Source organism: Chiloscyllium plagiosum, unplaced genomic scaffold, assembly GCF_037043375.1.
Source record: "Chiloscyllium plagiosum isolate Xiang-an unplaced genomic scaffold, Cpla_swu_hap1 HiC_scaffold_9, whole genome shotgun sequence".
Taxonomy (NCBI): domain Eukaryota; kingdom Metazoa; phylum Chordata; class Chondrichthyes; order Orectolobiformes; family Hemiscylliidae; genus Chiloscyllium; species Chiloscyllium plagiosum.
Genome location: NW_028270147.1, coordinates 17,962,197 through 17,983,914, shown reverse-complemented (window position 1 = coordinate 17,983,914; position 21,718 = coordinate 17,962,197). Strand labels below are relative to the sequence as shown.

Here is a 21,718-nt window from a genome sequence, read left to right as displayed (position 1 = left end):
AAGCCTGACTTCAAAGAATCTCTTTCGACATGTAAATTACCAATAAAACTTTAATTATCAGAATATTCATTATTTACTCAATTTTTAATAAATATTTTGAAAGGGAAATGATAGATTGAACTACTGTGTATACTACAGCCTTTTCATTAAATACAAAACATCGCAATAATGAGCATGTGGTATAATTATATGGTGGTCTATAATAGCTAATAGACAGCAATTTAGAACATAGAACATAGAAGAATACAGCGCAGTACAGGCCCTTCGGCCCTCGATGTTGCGCCGATCCAAGCCCACCTAACCTACACTAGCCCACTATCCTCCATATGCCTATCCAATGCCCGCTTAAATGCCCATAATGAGGGAGAGTGCACCACTGCTACTGGAAGGGCATTCCATGAACTCACGACTCGCTGAGTAAAGAACCTACCCCTAACATCTGTCCTATACCTACCCCCCCTTAATTTAAAGCTATGCCCCCTCGTAATAGCTGACTCCATATGTGGAAAAAGATTCTCACTGTCGACCCTATCTAAACCCCTAATCATCTTGTACACCTCTATCAAGTCACCCCTAAACCTTCTTTTCTCCAATGAAAACAACCCCAAGTGCCTCAGCCTTTCCTCATACGATCTTCCTACCATACCAGGCAACATCCTGATAAACCTCCTCTGTACCCATTCCAGTGCCTCCACATCCTTCCTATGGTATGGCGACCAAAACTGCACACAATACTCCAGATGCGGCCGCACCAGAGTCTTATACAACTGCAACATGACCTCAGTACTCCGGAACTCAATTCCTCTACCAATAAAAGCCAGTACGCCAGATGCCTTCTTCACCGCACTATTTACCTGGGTGGCAACTTTCAAAGATCTGTGTACATGGACACCAAGATCCCTCTGCTCATCCACACTACCAAGTATCTGACCATTAGCCCAGTACCCCATCTTTTTGTTACTCTTAGCAAAGTGAATCACCTCACACATAGCTACATTGAACTCCATTTGCCACCTTTCTGCCCAGTTCTGCAGCTTATCTATATCCCGCTGTAACCTGCCACATCCTTCCTCACTGTCTACAACTCCTCCGACTTTCGTATCATCCGCAAACTTGCTCACCCAACCTTCTAACCCCTCCTCCAGGTCATTTATAAAAATGACAAACAGCAATGGTCCCAAAACAGATCCTTGCGGAACACCGCTAGTGACGGCACTCCAAGATGAACTTTTGCCATCAACTACTACCCTCTGTCTTCTTCCAGCCAGCCAACTCCTAATCCAAACCTCCAACTCACCCCTCAATGCCATACCTCCGTATTTTTTGCAGTAGTCTACCATGGGGAACCTTATCAAACGCCTTACTAAAATCCATATACACCACATCTACCGCTTTCCCCTTGTCCACCTCCTTAGTCACCTTCTCAAAGAATTCAATAAGGTTTGTGAGGCACGACCTGCCCTTCACAAAACCATGCTAACTATCCTTGATCACATTATTCCTATCCAGATGTTCATAAATCCTATCCCTTACAATTCTCTCTAAGATTTTGCCCACACCAGAAGTGAGACTCACCGGCCTATAGTTACTAGGGTTATCCCTACTCCCCTTCTTGAACAAGGGAACCACATTTGCTAGCCTCCAATCTTCTGGCACTACTCCTGTAGACAACGAGGACATAAAAATCAAGGCCAATGGCTCTGCAATCTCCTCCCATGCTTCCCAGAGAATCCTAGGATAAATCCATCAGGCCCAGGAGACTTATCTATTTTCACCCTTTCCAGAATTTCCAACACCTCTTCTCTACATACCTCAAAGCCATCCATTCTACTTAATTGTGACTCAGTATTCACATTGACAACAATGTCCTGTTCCTGATTGATTACTGACGAAAAGTATTCATTCAGTGTCTCCCCAATCTCTTCAGCCTCCACACGCAACTTCCCACTACTATCCTTGACTAGAGCTATTCCTACCCTAGTCATTCTTTTATTCCTGACATACCAATAGAAAGCCTTAGGGTTTTCCGTAATCCTACCAACTAAGGACCTTTCATGTCCCCTCCTTGCTGCTCTTAGCTCTCTCTTCAGGTCCTTCCTGACTACCTTATAACTCCCAATTGAACCTTCACGCCTCATTTATGTAACTACGTCACAATACAGAAAACTAAGTAATTTAAAAAACATAGGATTTATAATATACCAATACATAACCAACCCATTAAAATATCCTTTGCAAGTTTCTGCGCAGGCTCCTTTTGCTCCTGCTGTTGAAGCTGCTTACGAGCAGCAATCTTCTTATTCTTGTTGACCATCGATGCCTAAATAAATTACATTTTTGAGAAGATAATCAAAGTCTTGTTAAAAGATCACAAAAGTAAATTCTAAGCAGATTTTGCAAGGAATAAGGGTTTAATTCAAAATGTATTAAATGCGATTAAAATTAAGTTTTATGACCAACAGGCAGTACTTAAAGCAAAAAATCTGAAGAAGAATTCAGGTGAAAGTACAAACCATTTGGCTGATGTCACCTAACTCTGGGAATTCAGAACAGTGTGGGTGCAGTTTTCACTTCATGATTTAAGGTGATATTAAATAGCAGAAATCTTCCTCTTGATGTTAAAGGCCTCACATGTCTATTCAAGTGAGTACTATAAGTATTAAGTCACTAATCAGAGGTGGCTGTCGGTACACTGATCCTTATTTCTCCACCAACTGCACAAAAAGATCTCAGCAACTTATTGCTGTTTTTACAGCATAGCTCGTACTATTGTGTTCGACGTTAACAGCACGTCGGTACCTAGTCGGTGCAGAAACAAACACGTACACGCACAAATTATACACAAGTACATAAATAGTTTACACGTCATTCAGACTTCAGATTTATATCACAACCTCACATTTTCAAAATAATAACCACTGAAATTGAGCATTTTGTGCTATGTACCTGACTAGCTGTGCAAACATTCAAAAGAATACAAGCAATATAAATGAACAAATGATCTTTATAGTCTACATACCAGATTATTCTATTCTCATACCGATCAAATGAGGAACCTTTCCATTGTGAATTAAATAGTAAACAGAATCCCAATTCTCTATCTAATTTATGACTTTAGATAAACTAGCATTTCACACAAACAAAACATTTTAGAAAATAATGTGATCAAGAAAGAAAGGGATCTCAAGACTTTGCTGTAAATTTCTACAGGATACAGATCAATAATCCAGTAACACACAGGTTCAATTTGCACAGTAAACTAGAGCTGTTTAGCAGTATGGGTATGAATGCCACAGACTGGACTATCTCTGCATTGATTAACAAAAGAAACAAAATTACTTAAATCAGTATTCATGCAGCCCAGTAAGGCCTTGTAGCACAAAGCAAGCTGTTAAAGTTAATAAAAAACTATTCACTTCTGAAGAAACACAATTTTACAGGAAAACTAAATTACATGCATTGATCTAGGAATGCAATTATTATAATTTTTACAAAAACAATTTATAACAAATCATGAGAAGTAATCTTGAAATCACATTGAAATGCCAATTTTAAGTTTATATGCATAGGTCAATTCAGTTTTGGATCTTGTGTTAAATATTGATCGCAACACATCAGTTGCACTCTTAGCTGAGACAGAGAATTGTGCATTTAAGACTTTGCACCCAGAAACTAGAGCATGCAATCCAGTCTGACACATTTATGCAGCAGTGGAACACCTCAGGAAGGACATACTGGCACTGGAGCGTGTCCAGCGGAGATTCACACGGATGATCCCTGGAATGGTAGGTCTAACATATGAGGAACGCCTGAGGATATCCTGGGATTGTATTCATTGGAGTTTAGAAGATTAAGGGGAGATCTAATAGAAACTTACAAGATAATACATGGCTTGGAGAGGGTGGACGCTAGGAAATTGTTTCCGTTAGGTGAGGAGTCTAGGACCTGCGGACACAGCCTTAGAATTAGAGGGGGTAAATTCAGAACAGAAATGCGGAGACATTTCTTCAGCCAGAGAGTGGTGGGCCTGTGGAATTCATTGCCACAGAGTGCAGTGGAGGCTGGGACGCTAAATGTCTTCAAGGCAGAAATTGATAAATTCTTGATGTCACAAGGAATTAAGGGCTACGGGGAGGATGCGGGTAAGTGGAGTTGAAATACTCATCAGCCATGATTGAATGGCGGAGTGGACTCGATGGGCCGAATGGCCTTACTTCCGCTCTTATGTCTTATGGTCTTATGATATAATAATGGATGTCCTAGTTTTCAGAGGAAGTGTTAACAAGAGGTCCACCTGGCCTCTCACTAGACAAAGATTCCATGAAGTGTTTTTTTTATCTTGCCCAAACATACCCGTTAAACAGAACCACTAAAACCACTTAAATCAATCATATATTTGCCTTTATAAAAAGTGAAAATACCAAAGTAACTCAGCAGGTCTGGCGGCATCTGTGGAGACAGAAGCAGAGTTAATGTTTTCAGTTTGATATGACTCTTCTTCGAACAGCAGTGAACAAAATGTTAACTCTGTTCCTCTCTCCACAAATGCTGTCAGATGGACAAGAGTTTCTCCAGCAATTTTCTTTTTATTCACAATTTCCAGCACCTGCAGTACTTGCTTTACACATTCTCTGCTATAACAGTTTGAGAAATTACAATGAGGATTTGTAAACTAGCTGTCCCACTTCCTTACATTCTAGAAGATAAAAAGCTTTTTAATCTGCATAATCCTATCCTTATCAAGTTGACAAGAGTCATCACTGTTATCTGTAATGCTCATCAATGATGACATTCACTGCATTGAATTTGTAGCGCTTCAAAACACAAGTTTCCAGTTGATTGCAATTTCTGTGTTGGTTGTGATTTTCCAAACCATGAATATCATGAAATATAATGAGGTATTAATAATGGAAGCAAATTTCATACCAAGTTAGACCAATGTAAACTTCTGTATGAAGTGAGACTGGGAAAGAGTTCTTTCCAAGTTATAAATATATTCTGTCAGTTTCAAGTTGAAATCATGGTCATAGAAGAAACATAGCTTACATGAAGGAAGTCAGCAGCTCCTTTTTCAAACTGAATGTTCTTTCCAATAAACTCGAGAGTTTCCTTATGATAAGGAGTCTCAAGGTGAGCCTCAATTTCTTGTTCCTCTGTGGTTCGAAATTTACAAAGGGAGCATGTAAATGCATTCCTAAAAATGACAAAAGTTAGATTTCAGCAGCAGAACATACAGCAAACTTCAGAAGATTGTGTGTTATAGGAAACAATTTGCTGTAGAATGATTGGAGAAAGTCTCTTCTGCTTGTTGTTCTTCAATACAGTCTGTTCCAGACTTGTCAGGTGCAGGTCTGCCTAAATCTAACTCAGTAATTTCAACATGCCCCTTCAAAAGCAATCAACTTTATCAGAATGTCAGCCTAGTGAATTTCAAAGTAGAAGCAAAGCTACACCCACAGGTGAAAATTTCGAATAGACAATAGTTGCAGCATTGAATCATTTAAAAAAAAAATCATTTATATAATACCCACTGTGGACTCCCCAACAAGATAGAACCATCTTTCCATATATAGCCTGCCAAGTCCCCCAAGAATCATGTATGGCCCAATAAGATGCCTCTCATTCTTTTAAACTACCATGACAATCCTCCATATTCAGAATCAATGTAGTGAAGCTTCGAGGCTGTTTCCAAGGTATATCTTTCCTTAGATAACAGTCCAGAATTATTCACAGTATTCCAGGTGTGGTCTGAATACTGCCTTTCATTGTTTAACAAGATTTCCCTCTTTTTTATGCTATTCCCTTTGAAAAAAAAAGGCCAGCGTTTAATTTATCTTCCCTATTACCAGAAAAAAGTGTATGCTAGCTTTTTGTGATCCATGCATGAAGGCTCCAAAATGTCTCGGCAGCAGCTTTCACCATTTAAATGATTTTTTAAAAATTCATTTATAGAGTCATAGAGATGTACAGTGTGGAAACAGACCCTTCGGTCCACCCCGTCCATGCCGACCGATATCCCAACCCAATCTAGTCCCACCTGTCAGCACCCGGCCCATATCCCTCCAAACCCTTCCTATTCATATACTCATCCAAATGCCTCTTAAATGTTGCAGTTGTACCAGCCTCCACCACATCCTCTGGCAGCTCATTCCATACACGTACCACTGTCTGCATGAAAAAGTTGCCTCTTAGGTCTCTTTTATATCTTTCGCCTCTCACCCAAAACCTATGCCCTCTAGTTCTGGACTCCCCAAACCCAGGGAAAAGACTTTGCCTATTTACTCTATCCATGCCCCTCATAATTTTGTAAACCTCTATAAGGTCTCAGCCTCCGACGCTCCAGGGAAAACAGTCCCAGCCTATTCAACCTCTCCCTGTAGCTCAGATCCTCCAACCCTGGCAATATCCTTGTAAATCTTTTCTGAACCCTTTCAAGTTTCACAACATCTTTCCGATAGGAAGGAGACCAGAATTGCACGCAATATTCCAACAGTGGCCTAACCAATGTCCTGTACAGCCACAACATGACCTCCCAACTCCTGTACTCAATACTCTGACCAATAAAGGAAAGCATACCAAACGCCTTCTTCACTATCCTATCTACCTGCCACTCCACTTTCAAGGAGCTATGAACCTGCACTCCAAGGTCTCTTTGTTCAGCAACACTCCCTAGGACCTTACCATTAAGTGTATAAGCCCTGCTGAGATTTTCTTTACCAAAATGCAGCACCTTGCATTTATCTGAATTAAACTCCATCTGACACTTCTCAGCCTATTGGCCCATTTGGTCAAGATTCTGTTGTCATCTGAGGTAACCCTCTTCGCTATCCACTACATCTCCAATTTTGGTGTCATCTGCAAACTTACTAATTGTACCTCTTATGCTCGCATCCAAATTATTTATGTAAATGACAAAAAGTAGAGGACCCAGCACTGATCCTTGTGGGACTCCACTGGTCACAGGCTCCAGTCTGAAAAACAACCCTCCACCACCACCCTCTGTCTTCTACCTTCGAGCCAGTTCTGTATCCAAATGGCTAGTCCCCCCTGTATTCCGTGAGATCTAACCTTGCTAATCAGTCTCCCATGGGGAACCTTGTCGAACGCCTTACTGAATTCCATATAGATCATATCTACTGCTCTGTCCTCATCAATCATCTTTGTTACTTTTTCAAAAAACTCAATCAAATTTGAGAGACATGATTTCCCACGCACACAGCCATGTTGACTATCCCGAATCAGTCCTTGTCTTTCCAAATACATGTACATCCTGTCCCTCAGGATTCCCTCCAACAACCTGCCCACCACTGAGGTCAGGCTCACTGGTCTATAGTTCCATGGCTTGTCTTTACCGCCTTCTTAAACAGTGGCACCACGTTTGCCAACCTCCAGGCTTCTGGCACCTCACCTGTGACTATCGATGATACAAATATCTCAGCAAGAGGCCCAGCAATCACTTCTCTAGCTTCCCACAGAATTCTTGGGTACACCTGATCAAATTTATGTGACTTGAGCGTTGCTGGCTGGCCAGCATTGATAGCCCATCCTTCTTTGCCCAAGGAGGTGGTGGTGAGCTGCCTTCTTGTATCACTGCAGTCCACCTGCTACTGATTGAGCCACAATGCCGCTAGGGAGGGAATTCCAGGATTTTGATCCAATGACTAAAGGAACAGCAGTATGTTTCCAAGTCAGGATGGTGAGTGGCTTGGAGGGGAACTTGCATGTGGTGGTGTTCCCAAGTACCTGCTGCCCTTGTGTTTCTAGATGGAAGTGGTAGTGGTTTCAGACAGTACTGCCTAAGGATCTTTGGTGAAGTTCTGCAATGCATCTTGTAGACAGTACACAGTGCTGCTACTGAGTGCTAGTGGTGGAGGGATTGAATGTTTATAGATGCGGTGCCAATCAAGTGGGTTGCTTTGTCCTGAATGGTGTCAAGCTTCTTGAGTTGTTGTAGCTGCAACCATCCAGGCAAGTGGGGAGTATTCCATCACACTCCTGACTTGTGCCTTGTAGATGGAGAGACTTTGGGGTGTCAGGAGGTGAGTTACTCGCTGTAGTATCCCTCGTCTCTGACCTGCTCTTGCAGCCACTGTGTTTACTTGGTGAATCCAGTTGAATTTCTGGTCAATGGTAACCCCAAGGATGATTAGTTTAGATTAGATTACTTACAGTGTGGAAACAGGCCCTTCGGCATAACAAGTCCACAACGACCCTCTGAAGAGCAACTCACCCAGACCCATTCCCCTACAATTACCCCTTCACCTAACACTACGGGCAATTTAACATGGCTAATTCACCTAACTGCACATTTTTGGAATGTGGGAGGGAACCGGAGCACCCGGAGGAAACCCACGCAGACACGGGGAGAATGTGCAAGCTCCACACAGACACTTGCCTGAACCCGGGTCTCTGGCGCTGTGAGGCAGCAGTGCTAACCACTGTGCCACCCGTGTAGGCAGTGGGGGATTCAGTGATGGTAATACTGTAGAATGTCACGGGGCAGTGGTTTCAGTGTCTTTTATTGGTGATGGTCATTGTCTGGCATGAATGTTACTTGCCACTTGTTGACCCAAGCCTGGATATTGTCCAGATCTTGTTGCATTTGAGCACAACTACCTCAGTATCTGAGGAGTTACAAATGGTGCTGAACACCATGCAATCATCAGTGAACATTCCCACTTCTGACCCTGTGGTAGAGGGAAGGTCATTGATGAAGCAGCTGAAGATTGCTGGGCCTAGGACACTACCCTGAGGGACTCCTGCAGAGACATCCTGGAGCTAGATGACTCCCATAACCACAACCATTATCCTTTGTGCCAGGTATGACTCTAACCAGTGTGTTTGCCCTGATACTCATTGATTTCAGGTTTGCCAGGGCGTCTTGTTTCCATACTTGGTTAAATGCGGCCTTGACGTCAAGGGCTGTCACTCTCAGCTCTCCTCTGGAATACAGCTCTTTTGTCCATATTTGAACCAAAGCTGTAATGACATCTGCAGCTGAGTGTTCTTGGCGAAACCCAAACTGGGTGTCACTGAGCAGACTGTTGCCGTGTAGGCGCTGCTCGATAGCACTGCAGATGACCCCTTTCATCACTTTACTGATGATGGAGAGTAGACTGACTGGGCAGTGATTGGCTGGGTTGGATTTGTCCTGCTTTGTGTGTACCAGACATACCTGGGCAATTTTCCATATTCTCAGGTAGATGCCAGTGTTGTAACCGTACTGGTACTGGAAGAGCATGGCTAGGGGAATGGGAAGTTCCAGAGCAAGCATCTTCAGTATTATTGCCGGAATGTTATCAGGGCCATTGCCTTTGCAGTATGCAGTGCCACCAGCCGTTTCTTGATATCACACGGAGTGAATCGGATTGGCTGGAGACAGCGTCTGTGATGCTGGGATTGAACTAGGGTTGATACACTGTCTTGATGGTAACAGTAGAGTGGGGGATATACTAGGCCATGAGGTTGCAGACTGTGCTGGAATACAGTTCTACTGCTGTTGATAACCCACAGTGCCTCATGGATGCCCAGTCTTGAGCTGCTAGATTGGTTTGAAGTCTGTCCCATTTAGCACGGTTATAGTGCCACACAACACAATGGAGGTTATTCGCAATGTGAAGGTGGGACTTCATCTCCACAAGGATGGTGCAGTGGTCACTTTGCCTATACTGTAGCGAACAGATGCTTCTGCAGCCAACAGATTAGTAAGGATGAGATCAAGTATGTTTTTTCCTCTTGTTGGTTCCTTCACCACCAGCCACAGACTCAGTCCAGCAGTTATATCTTTGAGGACTCAACCACTAATGCTGCTGCTAGGCCACTCTTGGTGATGGACATTGAAGTCCCCCACCCAGAGCACATTTTGCACCCTCAGTACTGTTCAACATGGAGGTGTACTGATTCATCAGCCGAAGGAGGATGGTATGTGGTAACCAGTAAGAGGATTCCTTGCCCATGTTTAACATGAAGTCATGAGACTTCATGGGGTCTGGAGTCGATGTCAAGCACTCCCAGGGCAACTCCCTCCCGACTGTATACCACCTCTGCTGGGTCTGTTCAGCCGCTGGGACAGGACATATCCGGGGATGGTAATGGTAGTGTCTCAGGCGTTATCTGCAAGGTATGATTCCATAAGAATGACTGTGTCAGGCTGTTGCTCGACTAGTCTGTGAGACAGCTCTCCTAATTTCGGCACTAGCCCCCAGATGTTGTTAATGAGGACTTTGCATGGTTGACAGGGCTGTTTGCATTTTTGCATTGGTCTTTTCCGACTCCAAGGTTGATTTCAGGTGGTCCATCCAGTTTCATTTCTTTGTTTTAACTTTCTAGTGATTGATACAACTGAGTGGTTTGCTTGGCCATTCGGAGGGCAGTTGAGAGTCAACCTCAATGCGATAGCTCTGGAGTCACATGTCGACCAGACCAGGTAAGGACGGCAGATTTCCTTCCCTAAAGGACGAGTGAACCAGATTGGTTTTTCCAAAAATTGACAATGGTTTCACGGCAATCAGTCGACCCTAAATTCCAGATTGTTCTTTACTGAATTCAAGTTCCACCATCCACCATGATTCAGCTTCCCTATCCTTCCTGCCAAAGTAGACCACCTCATTTTTTCTGGCATTATATTCCATCTAACAACCTTTTTATCCATTCACCTAACCTGTCTTTATCCCTCTGCAGACTTTGAATTAATATTTTTACTTGTAACACTGCTGTGACAATTATGTTGCCAACGTTTGGCTTTGATATCAAGCAGGCTCCATTATAGAGCCCTAGAGTCATGGAGGTGTACAGCATGGAAACTGACCCTTCAGTCCAACCCGTCCATGCCGACCAGATATCCCAACCCAATCTAATCCCACCTGCCAACACCCGGCCCATATCCCTCCTAACCCTTCCTATTCATATACCCATTCAAATGCCTTTTAAATGTTGCAATTGTACCAGCCTCCACCACATCCTCTGGCAGCTCATTCCATACACGCACCATCCTCTGTGAAAACGTTGCCCCTTAGATCCCTTTTATATCTTTCCCCTCTCACCCTAAACCTATACCCTCTAGTTCTGGACTCCCCGACCCCAGGGAAAAGACTATCTATTTATCCTATCCATGCCCCTCACAATTTTGTAAACCTATATAACGTCACCCCTCAACCTCAGACGCTCTAGGGAAAACAGCCCCTGCCTGTTCAGCCTCTCCCCATAGCTCAAGTCCTCCAACCCTGGCAACATCCTTGTAAATCTTTTCTGAACTTTTTCATGTTTCACAACATCTTTCCGATAGGAAGGAGACCAGAATTGCATGCAATATTCCAACAGTGGCTAAACTAATGTCCTGTACAGCCGCAACATGACCTCCCAACTCCTGTACTCAATACTCTGACCAATAAAAGAAACCATACCAAATGCCTTCTTCACTATCCTATCTACCTGTGACTCCACTTTCAAGGAGCTATGAACATGCGCTCCAAGGTCTCTTTGTTCAGCAACACTCCCTAGGACCTTACCATTAAGTGTATAAGTCCTGCTTAGATTTGCTTTCCCAAAATGCAGCTCCTTGCATTTACCGGAATTAAACTCCATGTGCCACTTCTCGGTCCATTGGCCCATCTGATCAAGATCCTGTCGTAACCTTCTTTGCTGTCCACTACACCTCCAATTTTGGTGTCATCTGCAAACTTCCTAGCTATACTTCTTATGCTCGCATCCAAATCATTTATGTAAATGACAAAAAGTAGAGGACCCAGCACCGATCCTTGTGGCACTCCACTGGTCAAAGGCCTCCAGTCTGAAAAACAACCCTCCACCACCACCCTCTGTCTTCTACCTTTGAGCCAGTTCTGTATCTCTCTCCATCCGAACTTTCTGCCCTTCGCTCCCTTAGGTCCAACCCCAACCTTGTCATCAAACCTGCTGACAAAGGGGATGCTGTTATCATCTGGCGTATTGAACTCTACCTCGCAGAGGCTGAGCGCCAACTCTCTCAGATTCCTCCTCCTACCTCCCCCGGAGCATGACCACACCACTTGAGCATCAAGCCATTGTCTCCAACACCATGATTGATGTCATTTCCTCCGGATGCCTCCCCTTCACAGCTTCCAATCTCAGTCTCCCAATCCCGGACAACCCGTTTCTACCTACTCCCCAAAATCCACAAGGAGGACTATCCCAGCAGGCCCATTGTGTCAGCATGCTCCTGTCCCACTGAACTTATTTCCTCTAACCTTGACTCCATCTCTACTCCTCTGGTTCATCCCTCCCCACCTACATCTGGGATTCCTCTGATGCCCTGCGACACATTGACAGCTTTCAATTTGCAGGCCCTAACCACCTTCTATTCACCGTGGATGTGCAATCTCTTTACACATCTCTCCATCCCACACTAGGACGGCTTGAAAGCTCTTCGCTTCTTTCTCGAAAAGAGGCCCGAACAATCTCCATCCACCACCACTCTCCTCCGCCTGGCTGAACTTGTTCTCTCTCTCAACAACGTCTTCTTCAACTCATCCCATTTTCTCCAAGTCAAAGGTGCAGCAATGGGTACCCGCATGGGTCCTAGCTATGCCTGCCTTTTCATGGGGTATGTGGAACATTTCTTGTTCCAGGCCTACCCGGGTCCCCTCCCACAACTGCTTTATCGGTACATTGATGACTATTTCAGTGTGGCTTCATGCTCTCGTCCTGACCTGGAAAAATTCATAAACTTTGCTTCCAGTTTGCATCCCTCCATCACCTTCACCTGGCCCATCTCCGACACTTGCCTTCATTTCCAGGAATAGTCTATCCACTAATATCCATTACAAGCCCACTGACTCCCACAGCTATCTGGACGACAGCTCTTCTCATGCTACGTCCTGTAAGGACTCTATCCCTTTCTCTCAGCTCCTTCGCCTCCGCTGCATTTGTTCCGATGAGGCCACTTTCCAAAGTGATGCTCTTAATATGTGCTCCTCCTTCTCCAACCGCGGCTTCCCACCTACGGTTGTTGACAGGGCTCTCGACAGCGTGCAGTCCATCTCCTGCGCCACGACCCTCACCCCTTCCCTCCTCTCCCAGAACAAGGATAGGGTCCCTCTTGTTCTCACCTTTAACTCCGCCAGCCTTCACATGCAAAGAATAATCCTCCGCCATTTTTGCCAACTCCAACACGACGCCACCACTAAACACATCTTCCCTTTCCTCTCCCTGCCTGCATTCCACAGAAATCGTTCCCTCCGGGACAATCTAGTCCACTCCACCATCACACCTAACACCTCTCCCATCACACACGGCACCTTCCCATCACATCTAACACCTCTCCCATCACACACGGCATCTTCCCATGCAATCCCTTTACCTCTTCCATGCTCACCATCAAAGGCCCCAAACACTCATTTCAGATTAAGCAGCATTTCACTTGTACCTCTTTCAATTTGGTCTATTGCATTTGTTGCTCCCAATATGGTCTCCTCTATATCGGAGAGACAAAACACTGACTGGGTGATCGCTTTGCTGAGCACCTTCGGGCTGTGCGCAATCAGATCCTGGACCTTCCCGTGGTTTGCCTCTTCAACACACAATCCTGCCCCCATACCCACATGTCTGTCCTTGACCTGCTGTAATGTTCCAGTGAAGCTCAACGCAAACTGGAGGAACAGCATCTCATCTTCCAACTAGGCACGTTACAGCTTTCGATCTCAACATTGAATTCAACAACTTCAGATGATTATCCCATCTCGACCCCTCTGTTTTCATTCTGCTCCGTAATTTTATTTCATTCATTTTAAAAATGTTTTCACTGTTCTGTACCTCTTATTTCTTGATTGTCTCTCTTTCTCTCACTCCCCACTCTCTCATCACCTTTTTCCTCTCCTCTTCCCCCTTTGCTACCCATCTCCCGTTTTCCATTTTGCCTCTGCTTCACCCACCCCCACATATTTTGTCACATACCATTGGCTTCAGCCTTGGTCATTCACAGCTCCTAAGCTCCCTATAATCTCTCTATGTATTGTCATTATCACCTTTTTATTGCTACTTTTGCTTCTGGAGCCATGACTCACCTTCTCTCAGGCTAGTATAATACCTCCCTATTTCGCCCTTTTTTCAGCTTTGACAAAGGGTCAGTTAGACTCGAAATGTCAGCTTTTTTCTCTCCTTACAGATGCTGCCAGACCTGCTGAGATTTTCCAGCATTTTCTCTTGATTTCTGTATCCAAATGGCTAGTTCTCCCTGTATTCCGTGAGGTTTAACCTTGCTTACCAGTCTCCCATGGGGAACCTTGTCAAATGCCTTACTGAATTCCAGATAGATCACATCTACTGCTCTGTCCTCATCAATCCTCTTTGTTACTTCTTCAAAAAACTCAATCAAGTTTGTGAGACATGATTTCCTACGCACAAAGCCATGCTGACTATCCCTATTCAATGGGGAGAAAGTGAGGTCTGCAGATGCTGGAGATCAGAGCTGAAAATGTGTTGCTGGAAAAGCGCAGCAGGTCAGGCAGCATCCAGGGAACAGGAGAATCGACGTTTCGGGCATAAGCCTGAAGAAGGGCTTATGCCCGAAACGTCGATTCTCCTGTTCCCTGGATGCTGCCTGACCTGCTGCGCTTTTCCAGCAACACATTTTTATCCCTATTCAGTCCTTGCCTTTCCAAATACATGTACATCCTGTCCCTCAGGATTCCCTCCAACAACTTGCCCACTACCTACGTCAGGCTCACTGGTCTATAGTTCCCTGGCTTGTCCTTACTACCCTTCTTAAACAGTGGCACCATGTTAGCCAACCTCCAGTCTTCTGGCACCTCACCTGTGACTATCAATGATACAAATATCTCTGCAAGAGGGCCAGCAATCACTTCCCTAGCTTCCCACAGAGTTCTCAGGTACACCTGATCAGGTCCACCTTTATGCGTTCCAAGACATCCAGCACTTCCTCCTCTGTCATATGGACATTTTGCAAAATGTCACCATGTATTTCGCTACTTTCTATATCTTCCATATTCTTTTCCACAATAAATACTGGTGCAAAATACTTGTTTAGTGTCTCCCCTATTTTCTGTGGCTCGACACAAAGGCTGCCTTGCCGATCTTTGAGGCACCCTATTGTCTCCCTAGTTACCCTTTTGTCCTTAATGTATTTGTAAAAGCTCTTTGGATTCTCCTTAATTCTATTTGCTAAAGCTATTTCTTGTCCCCGTTTTGCCTTCCTGATTTCCCTCTTAAGTATGCTCCTACTGCCTTTACACTCTTCTAAGGATTCACTCGGATCTATCCTGTCTATACCTTACATATGCTTCCTTCTTTTTCTCAACCAAACCCTCAATTTCTTTAGTCATTCAGCATTTCCTATAGCTACCAGCCTTTCCTTTCACCCTGACAGGAATATACTTTCTCTGGATTCTCGTTATCTCATTTCTGAAGACTTCCCATTTTCCAGCTGTCAACAACATCTGCCCACAATCAGCTTTCGAAAGTTTTTCCCTAATATCGTCAAAATTGGCTTTTCTCCAAGAACTTCAACTTTTAGATCTGGTCTATCCTTTTCCATCACTATTTTAAAACAAATAGAATTATGGTCGCTGGCCCCAAAGTGCTCCCCCACTCAGTCACCTGCCCTGCCTTATTTACCAAGAGTAGGTCAAGTTTTACACCTTCTCTAGTAGGTACATCCACATACTGAATCAGAAAATTGTCTTGTACACACTTAACAAATTCCTCTCCATCTAAACCTTTAACACTATGGCAGTCCCAGTCGATGTTTGGAAAGTTAAAATCCTCTACCATAACCACCCTATTATTGTTACAGATAGCGGAGATCTCCTAACACATTTGTTTCTCAATTTCCCTCTGACTAGTAGGGGGTCTATAATACAGTCCCAATAAGGTGATCATCCCTTTCTTATTTCTCAGTTCCACCCAAATAACTTCCCTGGTTGTATTTCCAGGAATATCCTCCCTCAGCACACCTGCAATACTATCCCTTATTAAAAACGCCACTCCCCCTCCTCTCTCACCTCCCTTTCTACCCTTCCTGTAACATTTGTATCCTGGAACATTAAGCTGCCAGTCCTGCCCATCCCTGAGCCATGTTTCTGCAATTGCTATGATATCCCAGACCCATGTTCCTAACCATGCCGAGTTCATCTGCCTTCCCTGTTAGGCCCCTTGCATCGAAATAAATGCAGTTTAATTTATTAGTCCTACCATGTCCCTGCCTGCCCTGTTTGACTCACTTCTGTTCTCAACTGTACCAGTCTCCGATTGATATCTTTCCTCACTGTCTTCCTGGGTCCCACTCCCCACCTTACTAGTTTAAATCCTCACGAGCAGCTTGAGCAAATCTCCCTTCCAGTATATTAGTCCCCTTCCAATTTAGGTGCAAACCGTCCTTCTTGTACAGGTCATGTCTACCCCAAAAGAGATTACAATGGCCCAAAAATGTGAATCCTTCTCCCGTACACCAGCTCATCAGCCATGCATTCATCTGCTCTATCCTCCTATTCCTGCCCTCACTAACTCGTAGCACCCGGGAGTAATCCAGATATTACTACTCTTGATGAGCTCCTTTTTAAATTCCTGCCTAACTCTCTGTAATCTCCTTTCAGAATCTCAACCTTTTTCCTTCCAATGTCATTGGTTCCAATGTGGACAATGACCTTCTGCTGGCCCCTCTCCCTCTTGAGAACATTTTGTACCCGCTCTGAGACATCCTTGATCCTGGCACCAGGGAAGCAACACACCATTCTGCATTTTCTTTGCTGGCCACTGAAACGTCCGTCTGTACTTCTGACTGGAGAGTCCCCAAACACAATTGATCTCTTGGAACCCGACGTACCCCTCGTTGCATTAGAGCCAGTCTTGGCTGTTCGTGCTACGTTCCCCTGAGAATCCATCACCCCCTATATTTTCCAAAACAGCATACTTGTTTGAAATGGGTATAGCCACAGAAGGCTGCTGCACTAGCTGCCTACCTCTCTTACCTTTCCTGGAGTTAACCTACCCCCCATGCCCTTCCTATAACTGCCACCCATCACATATTGTTGCTGTTGCAAATTCCTTAGTGCTTCTAACTGTCTCTCCAATCGATCCATTCGATCAGATAAGATTCGCAACCAACAGCATTTATTGCAGATATAATCCGCAGTAACCCTTAAACTCTCTTTAAACTCCTACATCAGACAAGAAGCGCATATCACTCTACTAAAGGCCATTTTTGCTCCTTCACAATCTACAGATACAGAAAATAACACCATCTTATTCCTCTACAAAACACTGCCCCAGGTTAAATGAATAATTCTGACTTATATTTTAAGTTTAATCAAGAGACATACCTCAAAAAAATATAATCAAGAAAGAACCCACTTTACTCACGACCGCAGATTTTCTGTAGGTCACATGTAAAAACAATACACTTATCTGCTTCTTTGCCGTGAACTCCTCCAAGATCAGTTGTGAATTTCACTATTTGTTAATTTTCCCAGAAGCACTCCGATGTCCAGCGATACATGAATTCAAACAGCAAAGGCAGTAACCATGCAGGTTCACTGCTGTGTCAGTTTCTTTCTCTCTCTCCCCTGCACTGACCTGCCCATGTGCTTCCTTTGTTTGTTCTTCTCCCTTATAAAACTGCGGTTGTTTTGATTTATTTTTCCCAAAGTTCCAAAACAATGCAACAGCATATAAACAGTAATTGCTGCTCCTGGAATTCCAAGGAAATCACCTCCAACATCTAAAATACCTCAATAAAGGAGCAGCTGTTACAGCCATAAGTTTTTCCTGTCCTCCATCTTGGATTACCCGGAATCCTATATTCAAACTTACCGGTAATCTTCTCCATATTTTTCAGTGTTCTTCTCACGTCTACGCCGTTGTTTCTCTCTTCTTGCTTCAAGTTTCTTTTTCTCTTCCTCATCTTCATTATCAGTTTTCTTTTTACCTTGATGATAATATTCTTTTTAAACAAGGTACTACTGAAAGTTACCTAAGTACATACTTTATGAATAATGAATTTACCTACCTTCATTTTTGTCAAAGCATTCATATGCATCTGGCTCATATGCATCTTTTGTAAAATCTTCATCCTTTGTTGTTCGATCCTGAACCACATTTGTTGCAGTCTGTTCAAAAGGGACAAAATTAAAACGTTAGAGACAGCACCAACGAAGTCTAGAAAGCCAAGCTAGGTAAATTCTCCACAAATCCTGCCCAGTAACGTATGTTATGTAAACTACAGTAAAACACTATAAAAGTAGGTAATATTCAAATTTCTATCTCAGACAACTGCCAGCTTTTAAGCCTGTCTGACTTGTGCAGATAATAGACACATCACAAGATATGAATATCCAATCTAACAATAAGTAAATGTCCGGATTCAATGAGGGTATTACCGGAGTCTTTGAGATCTTGGTTGCAGTATTGTTAGCTGGAGACTTGGCCACTGAAATACATTCGAACAGATAATTTTCTATTATTACATAATCTTCCACATTAACAATAAACTATGATATAAATTTCTTACTAGAAAAATAACCAGCCAGAATTCAAATTTAATATTTAAAAAATATCAAGAAGCACAATATACAATAGTACTTGAATTTCAAATTATTTTAAAATGCACCGTTATTTTCCAAATATTGATGTTTCTATAATAACTTTGATTATAGTTCAGTTAGTTTTTTAAAAAAGATCATGACACTTCCAGCTTCAGTTACGGCCCTCTGCAAAATAGACTGCACATACTGTAAAAGTAATGCATGTTTCAAATTTTAGAATAGAGAAATTTGTATCTTAAATAATAATCGAGTGTTTTTTTTGTTTGAAATGTACCACTGTGGTGGCATAGCAACTGCTGTGCAGTTATATCCGCCACACAGAATTTATAGTAGTCCTGGAGGTGGACAAGACTGGATTAATCAATGATATAATAAAAGGTACATACATACACAAATTAAAAGGAAAGGTAGGTTCCTTGGGCCCTCAAGCCTGCTCCACTGTTCAATAAGATCACAGCTAACATGTTTCTGTTTCGAATTCCGCATTCTTATTTACTTCTGACACCATAAGCTCCCTTGTCTAACAAAAAGCTATTTATTGCGTCTTTAAAAATGTTCACTAACCCAGCTTCCACCATAAGACAGAGAATTACAAAGTCGTACAATTCATAGAGGGAGAAAAAAACCTTCCCATCTGTCCTAAATAGTTGATCCCCCCCTCAATTTTTACACTTGCTTTGGATTAGTCCATAAGAAACATTACTTGTCCATTTACCTTAAAACTGTTCAAGATTGTGTATACTTCTGTGGGAAAAAAAAGCCAGACTGTCTAACCTTTCCCTGCAAGGCAACTCCCTCATTCCAGATATTCATCCAGTAAACCTTCCAAAACCTTCCAACACAGTTACATTTTCCTTTGAGCAAGGAGATTAAAACCATGCTCAGTAGTAGAGACAAGGCATCACCAATGCCCTGTATAACTGAAGCACAACATCCTTACCTCGGAGCTCAACTCCTCTCGTAATGTAGGACAGCAATCCATTGGCCTTTTAATCATTTGCTGCATTGATGTATTAACATTGCGACACCAAACATCAAGATCTCTCTACCTTGGATTTCTGTAGTAATTCCCTGTTGGTTCTTATTCTTCCTGACCAATTTCAACTTTTCATATTACACGCCAGCTGCCAGATTATTGCCCACCAACTCAACTACTCATATTGGTCTGCAACTTCATGTCTTCTTCACAACATATGAAGAAAGTGAGGACTGCAGATGCTGGAGACCAGAGTTGAAAAATATGGTGCTGGAAAAACACAGCAGGCCAGGCAGCATCCGAGGAGCAGGAGAATCAACGTTTCGGGCATAAGCCTGAAAAAGGGCTTCCTGAAGAAGGGTTTATGCCCGGAACGTCGATTCTCCTGCTCCACGGATGCTGACTGGCCTGCTGTGTTTTTCCAGCACCACATTTTTCAACTTCAAAACAACATATGCCCCTTACCTATCTTCCTACCACCTGATTTAGCTACCATGTCCCCAATACCCTAATCTAAGTTATAAACTGTAAATGGGTGAGGCCCCACGAACAGACCCTCTGTGGCACCCAACTCCTGTCAAGCAGGAAAGACCTTAGAGCCATAGCACAGAAAGGGTCTCTTCGGGCCAGCTTTCCCTTGACAATCCAAAATAACCCATTTACCCTTTCTATCCTCCTGCACATGGCCCACTGCCGTGCAGCTTGCAACAATTAACATGCAGACCCAGGCAGCAAATTCCAAACAATCATTACCCTCTGCGTGAAAAACTGCTTTTTCTCATGTCCCCTCTAACATTGCTGTCATTTCGTTTGAATCTATGACCCCTGTCATTTAAACGTTATAAGTAATTCTGACTGTAGATACTCTTGGTAAAGATCAAACTGTTTCAATTAACTAGCATGCATAAATTTACTATGAATCTACCCAATAATGAGCCTACTATGCCAATTCATTTCGAGTTGGTAACATTGAAGCAAGCGATTGTTCTGCATAAGGCAATGCAGTACTTACCGGATGCTTTTAGAGTTTTGTCAGCAGCTGCTACTTTCTGTTTCTTTATTGTAGTTTTGTTGGCCTGTGCCCCCTTCCTTTTCATGCCTCTTCCAACATTTGATGAAAACCCACCTCTGTTGTATGACACACCACTCCCAGTTCTTGAGTACATATCTAAGTCTGATAGCTGTAATGTATTTTAAAAACCAAGCAAATGTTACAAATTTGGCCACTAATATTCCTAAAATTTCTAACAAATGAGCCTAGTCATTGTAGACATTCATGGAGTCTGTTGCAAGTCATGCAAACTTTGCCTCAGACCAAGATTCTGTGGAGATAAATGTTACTGATTTTAATTTTCTTTGGAATATCATTAAAATTCTTAAAAATTCCTTGCCCTGTAACAGTTTTCAAATTTACTGTAGAGATTTCTAGTTCCTGCAAAGTTTATGAAGGTTTCTAGCTCAGGTTGAGGTTTAGGGTGTAGGTTTGCTTGCTGAGCTGTACGTTTGGATATCCAGACGTTTCATTACCTGGCTAGGTAACATCATCAGTGGTGACCTCCAAGTGAAGTGAAGCTGTTGTCTCCTGTTTTCTATTTATATGTTTGTCCTGCATGGGGTTCCTGGGGTTTGTGGTGATGTCATTTCCTGTTTGTTTTCTGAGGGGTTGATAGATGGTATCTAGATCTATGCGTATGTTTATGGCATTGTGGTTGGAGTGCCAGGCCTCTAGGAATTCTCTGGCATGTCTTTGCTTAGCCTGTCCCAGGATAGATGTTGTCGTCCCAGTCGAAATGGTGGGTTTTTTTTCCTCCGTGTGTAGGGCTATGAGGGAGAGGGAGTCATGTCTTTTTGTGGTTAGCTGGCGTTCGTGTATCCTGGTGGCTAACTTTCTTCCTGTTTGTCCTATGTAGTGTTTGTTGCAGTCCTTGCATGGAATTTTGTAGACAACGTTGGTTTTGTCCATGGGTCATACTGGGCCTTTTAAGTTTGTTAGTTTTTGTTTGAGAGTGTTGGTGGGTTTGTGTGCTACTAGGATTCCGAGGGGTCTTAGTAGTCAGTGCGTATACAGAAAACTGACAAACACTGACCAAATACTTAACTATACCAGCAACCATCCCAACACACAAACAAAGCTGTATCAGAACACTATTCCAATGAGCCACCACACACTGCAGCACAGATGAACTTCGGAAAACAGAGAACCACCTAT

The 21,718-nt window shown here is 43.1% G+C and overlaps 1 protein-coding gene across 1 annotated transcript in view; it reads right to left on the bottom strand.

Moving 5' to 3' along the window:
- Window positions 1–21,718, bottom strand: part of znf326 (zinc finger protein 326) — a 50,498-nt gene that overhangs the window by 6,912 nt on the left and 21,868 nt on the right. Inside the window, exons 5-10 of the mRNA XM_043698758.2 lie at window positions 20,522–20,690; window positions 18,369–18,418; window positions 17,999–18,098; window positions 17,803–17,917; window positions 5,047–5,194; window positions 2,218–2,320 (exon numbers count right to left, since the gene is read on the bottom strand). Coding sequence (XP_043554693.1) covers window positions 2,218–2,320; window positions 5,047–5,194; window positions 17,803–17,917; window positions 17,999–18,098; window positions 18,369–18,418; window positions 20,522–20,690 — 685 coding nt within the window. The remainder of the gene's footprint in view (window positions 1–2,217; window positions 2,321–5,046; window positions 5,195–17,802; window positions 17,918–17,998; window positions 18,099–18,368; window positions 18,419–20,521; window positions 20,691–21,718) is intronic.